The sequence below is a fragment of the Oncorhynchus tshawytscha genome, linkage group LG33 (assembly GCF_018296145.1).
Source record: "Oncorhynchus tshawytscha isolate Ot180627B linkage group LG33, Otsh_v2.0, whole genome shotgun sequence".
NCBI classification, from domain to species: Eukaryota; Metazoa; Chordata; class Actinopteri; order Salmoniformes; family Salmonidae; genus Oncorhynchus; species Oncorhynchus tshawytscha.
Genome location: NC_056461.1, coordinates 22,601,574 through 22,617,029, shown reverse-complemented (window position 1 = coordinate 22,617,029; position 15,456 = coordinate 22,601,574). Strand labels below are relative to the sequence as shown.

At 43.4% G+C, this 15,456-nt stretch overlaps 2 protein-coding genes across 4 annotated transcripts; both read left to right on the top strand.

The window, feature by feature from the left end:
- Window positions 1–193: 193 nt before the first annotated feature.
- Window positions 194–1,966, top strand: LOC112230570 (surfeit locus protein 2). Its single transcript, XM_024396850.2, has 6 exons — window positions 194–415; window positions 642–793; window positions 936–1,039; window positions 1,213–1,392; window positions 1,559–1,680; window positions 1,855–1,966. The coding sequence occupies exons 1-6, from the start codon at window positions 338–340 to the stop codon at window positions 1,945–1,947; spliced, it is 729 nt and encodes a 242-aa protein (XP_024252618.1). The 5' UTR covers window positions 194–337; the 3' UTR covers window positions 1,948–1,966.
- Window positions 1,967–3,268: 1,302 nt separating this feature from the next.
- surf4 (surfeit 4) lies at window positions 3,269–13,251 on the top strand. Of its 3 annotated transcripts, XM_024397471.2 has the most exons (7): window positions 3,269–3,362; window positions 3,782–5,568; window positions 9,190–9,376; window positions 9,742–9,818; window positions 9,977–10,020; window positions 11,175–11,361; window positions 12,043–13,251. In XM_024397471.2, the coding sequence occupies exons 2-7, from the start codon at window positions 5,389–5,391 to the stop codon at window positions 12,307–12,309; spliced, it is 942 nt and encodes a 313-aa protein (XP_024253239.1). In that variant the 5' UTR covers window positions 3,269–3,362; window positions 3,782–5,388; the 3' UTR covers window positions 12,310–13,251. The 3 variants fall into 3 exon arrangements, with proteins under 3 accessions (XP_024253239.1, XP_024253237.1, XP_024253240.1); XM_024397469.2 differs by lacking the exons at window positions 3,269–3,362; window positions 3,782–5,568 and adding an exon at window positions 6,322–6,419; XM_024397472.2 differs by lacking the exons at window positions 3,269–3,362; window positions 3,782–5,568 and adding an exon at window positions 6,328–6,550.
- Window positions 13,252–15,456: the final 2,205 nt, after the last annotated feature.

Here is a 15,456-nt window from a genome sequence, read left to right as displayed (position 1 = left end):
ATATTATATTTGGCAAATGCCCTCTATCATTCATTCCAACGTTAATGTTAAACTTTTCAGTGTTTAATTTGATTAATTTTAACGTTCAATTTCTATTGATATTTATGCATTACAGACAGTTTTGTTTATTTTGTCTTGAGTACTAGACCCTATCTCAGACTGCTTCATACGGTAATGAACAATAGGTGGTGCCAAAGTACTACGCATCTTGGGAGGAAGAAATACGCCGGCGTACACACGTGTCTCGGACCCTGCATACATGATAGAGACAGTCAGCTAGTAGCTAGTGAGCTCAAATAAAATAACCTTATCGAGCTAGCCACTTGATTACTCGACCATGGACGACCTACCTGCAGATATCAAAGCGTTCCTTCTGAACCATCCATTTCTTGAATTTACGGGTGACGGTAAAAAGGTTAGCTAGAAGAATTTCCAAAAAACGTATTTTTACAAAATACTGTATAAACTAGCCAGCTAACGTTAGTTAGCTCATAATGATAGCACAGATGTGACAATAGGCTGCGCAGCTAGTTTGTCAGCCACTAGCTTCTGCTCTGTCAAATGGTTGGCTGTAATCTGCGAATGATGTGAGGAACAAGACGTAAAAAATGACAGTGTTTTTGTTTTTACCCCCTTTTCAGATTAAATGCACACTCAATGGACATGATTGTCCTTGCAACCTCACAGAGCTCCAGAACTTCACGAAAGGGAAGAAATATCAGAAACTAAGTTCTACTGCAGAGTTCAACTATGGTCAATATGAACCTCATGTTGTGCCCAGCTCGAAGCAACCGTAAGTATTCTCCAAGAGTCATACTTTCAGTACTTGGTTACAGGACTTTCAGTACCTGATTACAGGACCTGTGTGATTATCAGCTGCCTGTCAACCAGTTATTTGAATTGTTACTGACAAATTCTGTATGTCTGACCTACAGCAATCATCTCTTCTGCAAGTTAACACTCAGACATATCAATCGCCTGCCACACCAGGTCTTACGGCACATCAATGGCAAGCGGTTCCAAAAAGCAAAGAAGAAATGTCAGTTTGTCGCCACCCAAAATGTCCTTCCTACACTCAAAGTTACTCAAAGTTTTAGAGGGTTTTTCATTTTGAGTTTTGTTGGATAGGTAGAGTAGAACTACCTGAAGCACCACATAGGTTGTTTTCATTGTTGTCAGTACAGTTTATGAATGATCTAATCTCTCCCCTAGATGAAGCGTGTGTACAACAGGGAATGGAGTACATTCCAGCCAGCCTCCGACAGAAGAAGCCCAGAGATAGCGATGGGGAGAGGGGGCGCAACACCCAGCGGGGGAATGGAGCGTGGGCTCCTGACTCCAGCAACGAGGGTGGCAGCGACTCTGAGGACAGCATGAGTGACCTGTACCCATGTTAGTACCTCAGTCATTTAATGTGTAAAACAGTCAATGGGCATAATGTCTGCTGTGGATGAGCAATAACCTGATATGTGGATTCAAGTACATTTAGATTTATTTAATCAATTTCCTTCCTTTTTGGAAGGTGAAAACTGATGTCTGGCTTTTTGTTTCCCTACAGCCTCTTTATTTTCTCTGCAAAAAGAGACTGAGGGGGGTATGGAGGCGGAAAAAGATGACTTTAAAACGGATGACGATGAGGAGATGGAAGTTGATAAACAGGCGCCACAGAAACGCAAGAAGGTCAGACGGCTTAACTCTCTCAACACTGTCTTTACACCAATAGTGTTGCTTGGTCTTCCACACAAACAGGTCTGACTATGTGGTTTTTGAATTACTGAAATGAGGAACAGGTCTGACTATGTGGTTTTTGAATTACTGAAATGAGTAACACAGCTCTCTTTGTATTCTCAACAGGTTCAGTCTGGTGGTTTCCAGAAGAAATTCAAGAATCATAACTTGAAAAGAAAAGGTTTAAAGACCAATGTGAAAGTAAAAAATGTAAAATAAAGGTGAATATAAAATGTTTCTCTAATCGTACTCTGAATTTGTCGAATCCTGTCGAGTGTTGATAAGTAGATGCAAACATGGTTAAACGCTACTTGTAACAGCTACTTAATGATTTGTAGGTCCTATTTCGAGCAAGAGTTGACAGATAAACACTACATCTGTGATGTTCCACACACACAAGCATTTTCCAGTCATAACATGGATTCTGCTAATGCCCAGAAGTAAATGTAGTCCTGTTTATAATTTCAACTACAGCATTTCATCTTCATCATATAGCTCCAATTATGAAAAGGTCCCAAACATACCTGAGTATTCATTCAGTATCAATAGAAGAGATTATGGAAAAGTTTGATACAGTAACTGCCAGCTAAGGTATTTAAAGACTGGGTTGTATTCATTCCGCCGATTCTATTGCAAAATGTTTCTTAAACAAAAGCAAATGAAACGGTGAGGGACTTAACAGGGGTCTATTCATTCCACTGATTCTGTTGCAACAAAATATAAGCAAACAACAAAACAGCATTGCCTAAATTTGTCTAGTAGAAAGTACAAACAGTTGCAAATCTGTCTCTGGGCTGATGCTGTGGTACATCCAAATAAAAGGAGGCTGAACACACCTCTTACGGCATGTCAAAGGCAAGCGGTTCCAAAAACTGAAGAAATGTCTACTTTAAGTCACCCAAAATGACCTTCCTCCTACCTACTCAAATGTTGATTAGGCCTCTACTGCCATTCATTCCAATTACACTGGTTTGGATATCTCCCCGACCAATATGGCTGCTATTTTCAACCCATTCTGGAACTTTGAGGATTTATGACATAGCCCCGTCTATGCCTTCTCCTCAATCAATTAGGGCTGTAATCATTCGTTGCAATTAGGGCTGTAATCCACAGTTGCAAAGCATTCGGTTGCACAACAGAATCAACTGAATGAGTACACCCCTGAATTTGTCGAAAATAAACTATTTTTTAATCTGAAAATAGTTTATTTTGGACAAATTCAACGCTGTGGATTGACTGCATAGTTTGAATAGAATATTGGCAGTTAATTTTAATGTATGGAATAATCCTTCTAAAATTGTCTGGCTAGCTAACAAACATACAGTGCAGATACATTCAAATGCATTATTTTACACTATCTTATCACAGCACTGGCAGGTTGACCAACTCCCTGACCAAATGGCTGATCTTCATACCATCAGGTTCATGTGCATTCTAGTGTTTTCACTAATTCTACAGGAGACCGTGCAATCGTGGGATCTGGTTGTTACTACAAGATCTTTGCTCTTTAGCTTCTGTCGCACAGAGTACGACGTAGGAGCAACTCTGCAGGATACATCTACACATTTCCTGTATCCTTGCAGATCATAATTTCGAATAAACAACAAAGCAAACCTTATCAGATTCGAATGGGGGTAGGAGTGCGTGCATTCTTCCGTATGGTCTCCAATATGCATAGCTACGTTTTCGATGCATGTTTGTTTACCTTCTAGGTAACTTGCCTGGTTGGTCTCCGCAACATCAACAAACATGGATGAAGGACAACACAAAGACAGTTTAATGCAAATTGTATTCGCATACTGCCTAGTCTACTTTTTAAATGATGTTTATGATATATATATATATATATATAACTTTTTTAAGTATTCTGCCATTTAATAAAATCTTCATTATTTTTCTTTTCGGCAATGGACTAGCTCGTAGCCAGCAGTAGTTTATGATAGCTAGCTAGCTGCTGACCAAGCTAGTCAGCTAAACATTAAAAAATATATGTACAATTATGATGAACGTTGATGACCTGTGTTGGGCTCATATGGCAATTTTATTGTTACAGGGGAGCCAACAATATCTCCTAAACTGAGAACATTGAACATAGCCATGATAACTTCATCCCCAAGGTTCACGTGGTGTGACTCTCAAACACAAGATTCCTATCAAAGACACCAATGAGCTGTGCCTGCACTGTCTGGGCATCCAACATGCCAAGGAGGCTGTGCTGGAGTATGGGAAATGCCCCCAGTGTGCCAAGATGGACTGGAGCACCTGCATCAACCGCCTCACCAAAGTTCAGGAGATAATGCACCATGAGAGGAGGCACGAGGCAGCACAGTCTGAAGTTAAGCTCAAGTCTGAGACCACCTCGGCTCCCATCAAGGAACCAAAACTGGGGGAAGACCCAGTCCCCATTCTACCCCCACCTCGGCTCTCTACTACCACACCTGTATATTCGTCCACCATGCCAGTGTTGTTCACCATCCTCTCCCTGCAGACAGGGCCCAATTCCAGCATCCCAAAAGACACTTTCCTCTCACAACTTGCTATTCAGCAGTCAGCTGACTCCACCCCATCCATGAGCCAGTCAGGTTCCCACATGCTGACTTCCAGGGTTCGGCAAACGACACCATTTCTCAAAATGCCGCTCGCGCTGCACCAATCACTCTAAACGGAGCCACGGTAGCCTCCAGCGGAGACGCTCTCCATCCTCCTCGTCTTCTTCCTCCTACTGACTTTTGCCCCTCTGGAAAGTGGAGGAGGTCTCAGAGAGAGTCGCGGCAGGCTGTCCGGTTAGAGAGGAGACACAGGGAGCTGGTGGAGATGGTTCAACAGAGACTAGAGGCCCAGCAACAGGCCACCCAGCTACAGTGTGCAATTCTGGAGAAGTGCATTGAGGCTCTGGAGAGGAAAGGTACAGAAGCTGTTGTGTCATACCCCACTTCAGCCCAAACTACACATCTTCATGCCTCCATCCCTTGTCTCAGGAAAGCGAGCAGAGAGACTTATCTCCCATACCATTGTGAAGCAAGAAGAGGAGCCCTCCATCTCATCTGCCTTGAGTCCTCTCAGTGATGTGGAAGGGGAGGATGCCTCTCCGTCAACTGATGGTCCTATCTCCAAACAGGACTTACTGGCAGCTAAGGAGCTTCAGAGCCTCATAGCATGAGCCGCCAAGTACCTTGGCATAGACTTCACCAACCAGCTCCAGTCCACCAGACTCTACCATGGTTCCAGAGTTTGATGACCTGGTCCAGAGCTCTTGGCCAAACCTTGCCAGCTTGAAGCCGTACACGGAGCTGTTCTCCAAGATGTACAGGCTCCCCGACTGCCAGTCCCCAGCCTACAACCAGATGCCTCAGGTCAACTGCATTATGTCGACCATCTTCCAGGCAATGAAGCCAACGGAGAACAAGGAGGCGCTGGACCCGGCTGTGCGATTGCGTTTCACTGAGACTCTAGTTGAGAAGATGTACCAGACTGCTAGCATGCTTGCAAAGACGGCCAACTACCTGCACTACCTATCCGACTACCAGAGGAGGCTGCTGCTGGAGAACACTGAGGATCGTTCAGCACAGAGTTTTGTGGCTATCCTCAGTGAGCTGAAGATCATTGGCCAGTTCACGCTTCAGCTGTCCTCCCACCTAGGCTGAACTGTCTGGAAGGGTCATGGCTTCTTCTGTAGCCATCCGAAGACAGGTCTGGATTGCCAAGACCAACTTCACAGACTCTCTGAAAGCCACCTTCCATTTGTGGTCAGTCACACCTATGGGGTCAGCTCAGCTTCAGGCCCTAGATCGACTGGAATGGTGTGCAAACAGGAACCGTCGTAATGGCTACTTGTTGCAGGTGTAAAAAGTATTTACTTTTACTAAATTATTCACTTGTAGATATTCTCTATAGTCTTATTGGACTCCAGTTTTGTATATAACCAGGCAAGTCAGTTAAGAACAAATACTTATTTAAAATGACGGCCTACCCCAAATTACACTGGGCCAATTCTGCGCCGCCCTATGGGACTCCCAATCTAAACCAGATGTGATGCAGCCTGGATTCAAACCAGGGACTGCAGTGACGCCTCTTGCACTGAGATGCAGTGGCTTAAACCGCTGTGCCACTCAGGAGTCATGAACAGTTCAATGAACTTTGATAGAGTGTTTACTTTATCAAGGAATTTTGCAACTGTTGAACAAAGGTAGTGTAGTGTCTGTCTCTACTGCATTGACTGCCTGTTTGGTACATGTAAAAAAAACTTTTTCTGAGATTATGTTGAAAAGTATGTTAATTTTTCAATATGGGATTTAAGATATCATGCATTATTTTCTGTCCACTTACAGTTAACCCACTGTTCCTAGGCCGTCATTGAAAATAAGAATTTTTTCTTAACTGACTTGCCTGGTTAAATAAAGGTAAAAATAAAATTGAGTATAAAAATCAGTCCGTAACATGCCAGTATTGAGTAACATTGAAGATGCTGTTTGATACACTACAGTAGGCCATCTTGTCTAATGTCAATTAGGAATGGTCTCAGTCAATTTGGGTTTCAATTTGGGTTTACATGGCATGACGACAAACCCCCTGGATCAGTGTACGTGGCACACAGCAGTCGGTTGAGCAGCTCCGGGGGCTATCGTAGCAACGTGAAGCATTGTGGGGCAGAGGCGGCCTTCTCTTCATTGAGACCGGCAAGACTTGCTGAAGTAAATATCGGAGGCAGAAGATTTCTGTATTAGCTAATTAATAGTTTATTGACTAAAAGCACTAAGCCTCAGTTTCTTTAGACATGGGGCAGGAGGAGCTTATGAGTCGAGCCGAAGATGTGGCGGACCAGGTAGCTAACTTCGTTGTTTCACAGGCTAAAGTTAGTTGTTAGCTAGCTAGGTTGCTAACTTTTCAGACCGATTCAGAGGAACAGCGGGTTCTAGCTAGGTAGCCACAGCTGCCCGAGTGGGTTATTCATTTATATCTTGCTAGCTAGCTAATATTACTTGCGCAATTAGCTAGCTACACGTATTATTTGCTAGATAACTTGAGGAAGATATAGCTTGCCAATTATCCTACGCGTTAGGTAGTATGATGTAGGTAGCTAATTACTGCAGCAGAATACAACTGCACATATTATTACCGTGCTTTCCCTAGCTGCTTGTATTTAGGTAGCTCACATGCAAGCTACCTAGCCAGTGAACTTGGAAGCAATGATTCATAATTCCCGGTTAACTAGTTAATGATGCAACTCTGGCCACACAATCGCTTAGAATTCTCAACTCCACGATATGTAGCTAGCTAACGGTACCGTCTGCTACCGTACTATTTCACATCTCATTCTCAATGGAGTTGTGGTGGAGTTAAGAACTCTCAGCTAGCCACACAGTAACACACTAAAGTTGACTGTCTATGCAAATTCACTCCCCACAGAGACACCACACTCAACTCTTATGAAGTGTGTGTAAGAACACAATAGAAGAGTGTTGTGAAATGTACAAGACAGAGGCAGAACATTTTAAATTATTGTATGCCCCTTTGGTAAGTCTAGCTTTTTGCCCCGTGGATGAAATTGCAATCCCCTTTGAATTCGGATCTATTAGGGGACTGTGTCAAGAGCTATAGTTCAGGTTACAGAGCTGTTACCCAGGTTGAAGATTGGACTGGAAGTCAAATCGTGCTGTATTTCAGTCGATAGGAAAGACCTGGGTTATTTCCTCTCCTATAGCCTTCCACTATCCATGTGAACTTTTCTGTTTGCCCAGTTTACATACTCTCCGGACAGACATTAAGTAAAGGTGTAACATAGGCCTGCTACTTTATTGAACACTGTTTTCAATAATCCCCAGCTGATACCAAATATTTAGTTCACCCCGTTGACATTTTAGCATTGCTGTAAAATAGCATAGTCTGGAAATTTCACCTCTTAATTGCTATACCATGAAACATGTCTTAAGACAGGCCTGTCCTACATTTTAACAAGATAGTGCTGAAAATTCCTCACTAATAAGCTGTAAGCAAACCGTTCTGATCTAATGTAGGCTACTCGACTGAGGCTTTAGCAGCACCTTTTCGGTCCTCTGATTGGCTGCTAGGCCCTCCCATTCGTGTGCTCTATGAATGACATGTGGGAGTTGTTGAACTGTGATAGGCCACCTCAAAACAGGCAGTGCTGATGTGTACTGTATGGTGGGAGGTGTTGTGAGATGGTTACTGTTCTTCTGGTGTACTTTAGTAGGTAGACAATGATCAGTTCCAAAGTATTGGAGGAAGGCAACATATGGAGGTTTATTGAATGTAGGGCAGTTGGTTTTTGTTCAAGTTTAACTAAGTGAGCAGGGATTGATTTCACACACACGGTATGAAATAAAATATGAGATTAGTAATGCATGATATGTAAACATTATTAAAGTGGCATTATTAAAGTGACTATTGAATCATTTATTAAAGTGGCCCATGATTTCAAGTCTATGTAGGCAGCTGCCTCTCTTTGCTTCTGATGTCTGATAGCCTTGAGATAGAAGCTGTTTTTTAGTCTCTCGGTCACAGCTTTGATGTACCTGTACTGACCTCGCCTTCTGGATTGTAGCGGGGTGAACAGGCAGTGGCTCAGGTGGTTGTCCTTGATCTTTTTGGCCTCGGGTGCTGTAGGTGTCCTGGAGGGCAGGTAGTTTGCCCCCGGTGATGCGTTGTGCAGACTGCACCACCCTCTGGAGAGCCTTGTGTTATTTGCAGATGTTTCTAACCTAGTATGTAGTACTTTGAGACTGACACAAAGCAGGGTGCTTTTCTGAATGCTTGTATTGGTCCAACTTGTCATTAAATATACCATCTTCTAGGGCCTCCCGAGTGGCGCAGCGGTCTAAGGCACTGCATCGCAGTACTAGAGGTGTCACTACAGACCCGGGTTCAATCCCGGGCTTTATCACAACTGGCTGTGATTGGGAGTCCCATAGGCCAGCGCACAATTGGCTCCGCGTTATGGAAGGGTTTGGCCGGGGGGTCTTTACTTGGCTCATTGCGCTCTAGCGACTCCTTGTGGCGGGCCAGGCACCTGCAGGCTGACCTCGGTCAGGTGAACAGTGTTTCATCCGACACATTGTGCGCCTGGCTTCTGGGTTAAGCGGGATGGTGTTAAGAAGCGCGGTTTGACGGGTCATGTTTCATAGGACGCATGGCTCGACCTTCGCCTCCTGAGTCCGTTGGGGAGTTGCAGCGATGAGACAAGATCGAAATTGGGGAGAAAAGTGGAGTTAAAAAAATATATTACCTTTTTACCTGTTGAAATGCTACCAGTTGGCCTACTCTGTGTCTCTTCTCCCAAATTTCTTCTGGAAGGACCTTTCATGTAATCTCCTGTAGATTTTCAGTAGATTTATTTAAAGGTCCTCATTCACTCTTTCACTGTCAATGCTAGTGTCTGCTGAAATGTCATTGTACTGTATGTCAGATGTTGGCCTAAATGTCCCTTTCCCCTCTCTCTCCCAGTTCTTGCGGATGACGAAGCAGTACCTGCCTCATCTGGCTCGGCTGTGTCTAATCAGCACCTTCCTGGAGGACGGCATCCGTATGTGGTTCCAGTGGAACGAGCAAAAGGACTACATCGAGGCGACGTGGGGCTGTGGCTACTTCCTGGCCACCTGCTTTGTGCTGCTCAACCTCACAGGACAGCTTGGTGAGCAAGGCTGTGATCATTAGCCTGTTAGTGTCATCAATGTAAACAAACAGCAATCTGCATGGGTCCAATGTATGGATTGAAAAAAAGCTGTTCAGAAGAAAGTCAATCTTGGTTCGTTCCCAAGCCCCCATGATGTGATCATTCATTAACTATCGACTCATTTGAGTGGTTAGTGTGGTGTGGGCCTAAGACTGTAGAATGATGACCCCATGCTGTCTTTGAAAGTTGGGGAAAGATACAGGAGTTGTATTAAGTGGGAATGCCACCCTTTTTGGGGAAGATGGTGTACAGTTGTGTGGTTCAATTGAACGAGTTTCTACAATCCTAACCTTCTGTCTCTTTTTTTTTTTTCACTGCAACAGGTGGCTGTGTCCTTATCCTCAGTAGAAATTTTGTACAGTATGCCTGCTTTGGATTATTTGGAGTCATAGCTCTACAGGTGAGGAAATATCACATCTATTGGCATTGCATTTCATGCACCTTTCTGTGATTTTGGGCTGACATTTCAAATGGCTGACAACCCGGTCACTGGCTATGTTCATGAATTTCGGGCTATGTAATATTTCATGATGAATTTCTTTTACTTGTTTTTTCCAGACGGTTGCATACAGTATTTTATGGGATATAAAATTTCTGATGAGGTAGGTCTCTTCCAATAAGTTGATGAATAATATGTTTACATGTTAAATTGAAAATATGCAATTGACTTTAGTCTCTTGTACATGACCAATTATATTAGTTGTTTAAGTGTCTTTAAACCATAGGTACGTTTTCCACTGTCTGTCTGTCCCACTCATTTTATACCCCCATACATTGAACCAGTGTTGTAGTTGAGTCACTAAACCTTGAGGTTGAGTCACAAGTCCCCTATGCACGAGTCAGAGTCGAGTCATTAACCCCTTTGGCTGAAGTCCGAGTCACCAATGGTCGAGTCACGAGGCCATCAATTTATAATAGGACTTATTCAATTGTGTCTAGTAGCCACCATTTGACCACTCTCTCATACTTTTTTAAAACTATTCATCACTAGCTCACAAGTTCTACTCGGGACTTGTTTCACTACTTATTTACAACATACATTTATGGTAAGTCAGGCTTTCAGCTACTTTTATTTTAATTGCCCACTGATAGTGTAGAATTTTTTTCTTGCGAAATGAAAACTGAAGGGAGGCTTATCAGAATGTGGCTATGGGATGAAGGGGGACAGTGGAAGGGTATGACGAGGCAACACGTTCAAAGATGGGCTACATTTCTATGCTCAAGGCCAGAGAGAGACAAACAGTTTTACTATCAAGGCCAGAGAGAGACAAATGGCTAAACTGTTGTTTTACTATTCAACTCAATACTAGTGTTTTCAATTTTGTAAAGCAGTTTGTGTTTCTTAACCAGGCAAAGCTAAATAGTAGACTGGTGACTGGTGGTTACAGGGAAACAAGAGAGTCACTTGCATGATGTGTAGCCAATGATCGGAGCGGAGTCTGCCTTCCCACAATCATCGCTTGCGCTCCCGCAGCTCACCAGCTGATGTAGGCTGCGTGTGCCGGTGTGGCGAGTCCTTCCCACTGCGAGAGAACAGAACCCTCGCTGCTGAGCACATCCAGCGCTGCTAATATTCTGCTTATCATAGTAGCCTATCCAGTCCAAGTGCAAATACAAGTCACAAGAAGGCGAGTCACAAGTCATGAAAATCTGGACTCGAGTCAGACTCGAGTACTGCAGCACTGCGTTGAACTAAGTATTGGTCTTATTTCCCCTCTCCTACACAATGTCTCCCCCCCCCCCATTCCTCTATCAGGAACCTTGCTCTTGGCGGTGGACTCCTGCTGTTACTAGCGGAGTCGCGTTCAGAAGGGAAGAGCATGTTCGCTGGTGTCCCCTCCATGGGGGAGAGCTCACCGAAGCAGTACATGCAGCTGGGAGGGAGAGTCCTGTTGGTGCTCATGTTCATGACCCTGCTGCACTTTGACCCCAGCTTCTTCTCAGTGAGTAGGCCACCACCCTGCCTCTATGGTACCACTCAGCAGGGACTAAAGCCGGAGAAGAATAACCTGTGTAATGCATTTTCTCATGGACATATGTGGAGATCAAGCTGAGTTTGTGTCAAATCAAATTCTATTGGTCACATACACATATTTAGCAGATGTTATTGCCGGTGTAGCGAAATGCTTGGGTTCCTAGCTCCGACAGTGCAGTAGTATCTAACAGTTCACAACAATATACACATCTAAAGAAAAATAATGGAATTAAGAAATATATAAATTAAGAAATATATATTAGGACGAGCAATGTCGGAGTGGCATTGACTAAAACACAGTAGAATAGAATACAGTAATATTATTCAAGTTACCAGTGATTCCATGTCTATGTATATATGGCAGCAGCCTCAAAGGTGCAGGGTTGAGTAACCGGGTGGTAGCTGGCTAGTGATGGCTATTTAACAGTCTGAGAAGCTGTTTTTCAGTCTCGGTCCTGGCTTTGATGCATGTGGGGTGTTGATAGTTTTTGTTAAGATTATAAGCAATAATTTTTGTATTGTATGGTATTTAGAAATTTGACGGCCTAAGTGCTGCATTCCATTAGACAGGATCTGTTGCAATGGTTGTACTGTATTATTGGTGGTTCAGTCTGACTCCTGACCCATGTGTCCCTCTCCACTCCCCCAGATCCTCCAGAACATGGTGGGCACGGCTCTCATCATCCTGGTGGCCATTGGCTTCAAGACCAAGCTGGCCGCCCTGACCCTGGTAATATGGCTGCTGGCCATCAACGTCTACTTCAACGCCTTTTGGACGGTGCCCGCCTACAAGCCTATGCATGACTTCCTCAAGTACGATTTCTTCCAGACCACGTCCGTCATCGGAGGTCTGCTGTTAGTCGTGGCACTGGGGCCCGGCGGGGTGTCCATGGACGAGAAGAAGAAGGAGTGGTAGGGAGAGGGAGATGCACAAACACCACTGACCCCAGGACACACAAGGACCCCCAGGGTACTCGTCATTTTTCTGACCATCCACAGCAACCTCTCCCTCCACCGTTCTGTCTCCTCCTTTTCTTTTTTCACATTTTGTTTTCCAGCTGCTGTTTGTTTTTATGAGGTCAATATGGTCGGTACTGGATTATTTTATACACCTATTTATGTCCCATTTATTTTGGTGGCAAGGAAAAAGTCAGATTTTGAATAAACTGTCAAAGTGCAAAGTAACTAATTCATGAGTGATGGATGGATGAAAAAAAAAATTGGTTCTGTGTTGGAGAGGTATGAATATCACAATGTATTTATGGATGTTATCATAACCTTTCAGAAAGAAACAGTTTTTTGTGAATAGCTGAAAAACAGTGGTGAGTACGTGTATCAGTTTGCTGGCCAAGGAAGGCGCCAATCTTTTCCTGCTTGTTGGACCATCTGTGACTTGCTCATATCAATACTGAGACCTCTGGCACTGAATACAATACGATTCTCCCTCACTCTGTAGGTTGCCATCTTCCCTGCTTTTCAGAAGTCCCAGGCCTCATCCTTACACACATCCAGTCCCATGGCTGTGACTCATGGATTGCATATGGAGATGAGTTGTGGGGATGTGTGCATTGTATACTACTATTCAAAATGATGGATTGAAGTTGTGCTTGATTGAATATTGAAACAATTGTTAGCACCAGAACTCTTTTTGGGCTCTTTGTTCTTTACATCTAGGGCAAATGCCTAACTAGTAACTGTATTTTAACAGGGCAGTAGTGGGAGTTTGACATTTGTGAAACGCCATATTCCTCAATCTAAAGAAGCAAGCAGAACTGAAGAGTCAACAATCACCCTGACTTTTTCCTTTGTTCAGTGTTTTTGCTTTATACTGTATAAGGAAATAAACATCTTGAGTTTATTGATTTTCAGAAGTTTATATAGTATTTTTAATTGTTTTTCTGAGTTCATGGAAAATTGCAAAAAAGCATCTGCTTGATCTCAAAATGGGTATTTTTATATAGAGTTTTTTTAAATAATTCTTACTGTATTCATCTTTGTCTGAACTCACAACCAGAGGCCGGTCTTCCCCTTCTGACTCTTAATTTTATTTAACCTTTATTTAACTAGGTAAGTCAGTTAAGAACAAATTCTTATTTACAGGGATGGCCTACCAAAAAGGCGAAGGCCTCCTGCGGGGACAGGGGCTGGGATTAAAAAATATATATAAATATAGGACAAAACACACATCACGACAAGAGAGACAACACTACATAAGGAGAGACCTAAGAAAATAACATAGCAAGGCAGCAACACATGACAACACTGCATGATAACAACATGGTAGCGACACAAAACATGGATCAAGTCATTGGGCACAGACAACAGCACAAAGGGCTAGAAGGCAGAGACAACAAAGCAGCCACAGCTGTCAGTAAGAGTGTCAATGAATGAGTCTTTGAATGAAGAGATGTCCAGTTTGAGTGATTGTTGCAGCTTGTTCCAGTCGCTAGTTGCAGCGAACTGAAAAGTCGAGCGACCCAGGGATGTGTGTGCTTTGGGGACCTTTAATATAATGTGACTGTCAGAACAGTGTTGTATGTGGAGGATGAGGGCTGCAGCAGATATCTCAGATAGGGGGGAGTGGGGCCTAAGAGGGTTTTATAAATAAGCATCAACCGGTGGGTCTTGCGACAGGTATACAAAGATGACCCGTTTACAGAGGAGTATAGAGGGCAGTGATGTGTCCTATAAGGAGCATTGGTGGCAAATCTGATGGCTCTAGAGCACCCTTACCCGCCAATCTATAAATTACGTCTCCGTAATCTAGCATGTATAGTATGGTCATCTGAATCAGGGTTAGTTTGGCAGCTGGGGTGAAAGAGGAGCGATTACGATAGAGGAAACCAAGTCTAGATTTTACTTTAGTCTGCAGCTTTGATTTGTGCTGAGAGAAAGACAGTGTACCGTCTAGCCATACTCCCAAGTACTTGTATGAGGTGACCACCTCAAGCTCCTAAACCCTCAGAGGTAGTAATCACACCTGTGGGGAGAGGGGTGTTCTTCTTACCAAACCACATGACCTTTGTTTTGGAGGTGTTCAGAACAAGGTTAAGGGTAGAGAAAGCTTGTTGGACACAAAGAAAGCCTTGTGAGCATTTAACACAAAATCCGGGGAGGGGCCAGCTGAGTATAAAACTGTATCACCTGCATATAAATGGATGAGAGCTTCCTACTGCCTGATATGTTGTTGATGTAAATTGAGAAGAGCGTGGGGCCTAGGATTGAGCCTTGGGGTACTCCCTTTGTGACAGGCAGTGGCTGAAACAGCAGATTTTCTGACTCATCACACCCATTCCATACACCCCCTCCAAAGGTAGTCGAGTTTTGATTGGCTGTTGGTGTTCCCAAATTTTGCAATTACTGTGGCCCTGCTGCAGCCTGTGAGTAAAACTAACCTGTCACTAAAACCTAAAACCAATACTATTGCCATCATCTGGCTGTGGTTAATCCTTACCACATACATGTGAACTCCTACTTTCCTATATTCCTTTCATCCTTTCCTTGCTTCCTTTCCTCTTTTCCTAACTTCCTTTCCTCTACTGGCTGTGGTTAATCCCTACCACATACATGTGAACTTTTCCTTTAGCTTCCTTTCCTACCACCCTTTCCTCTCCTCCATCCCTATCTCACTTTCCTTATCTCCTTTCCTAGATCATTTCCACCTATCCTAGTTTCCTTTCCTTGCTTCCTTAATTGTTTTTCCTCTAAAGAAATAAACTAGGAAGGACATGAGGAAGGGAGGTAGGGAATGAAAGGAAATTATGAAATTAAGCTAGTAAAGGAGGATAAGAAAGGGAGCTTGGATATTAAATGAAAGGGAGTGAGGAAAGGAATCTAGGAAAGAAAAGGAGTTCGCATGTATGTGGTAGGAATTAACCACAACCAGTAGACAGGAAAGGAAGAAAATAAAAGGAGCTAGGAAAGGGAGCAAAGAAATGCAGAAAGGAATCTAGGAAATAAAATGAGGTTGTTCACTTGTATGTGGTAGGGGTTAACAACCGCCAGTAGAGCGGAAAGGAGGAAAAGAAAAAGGTATTGAGGAAAGAAAGGAGTTTACATTTAC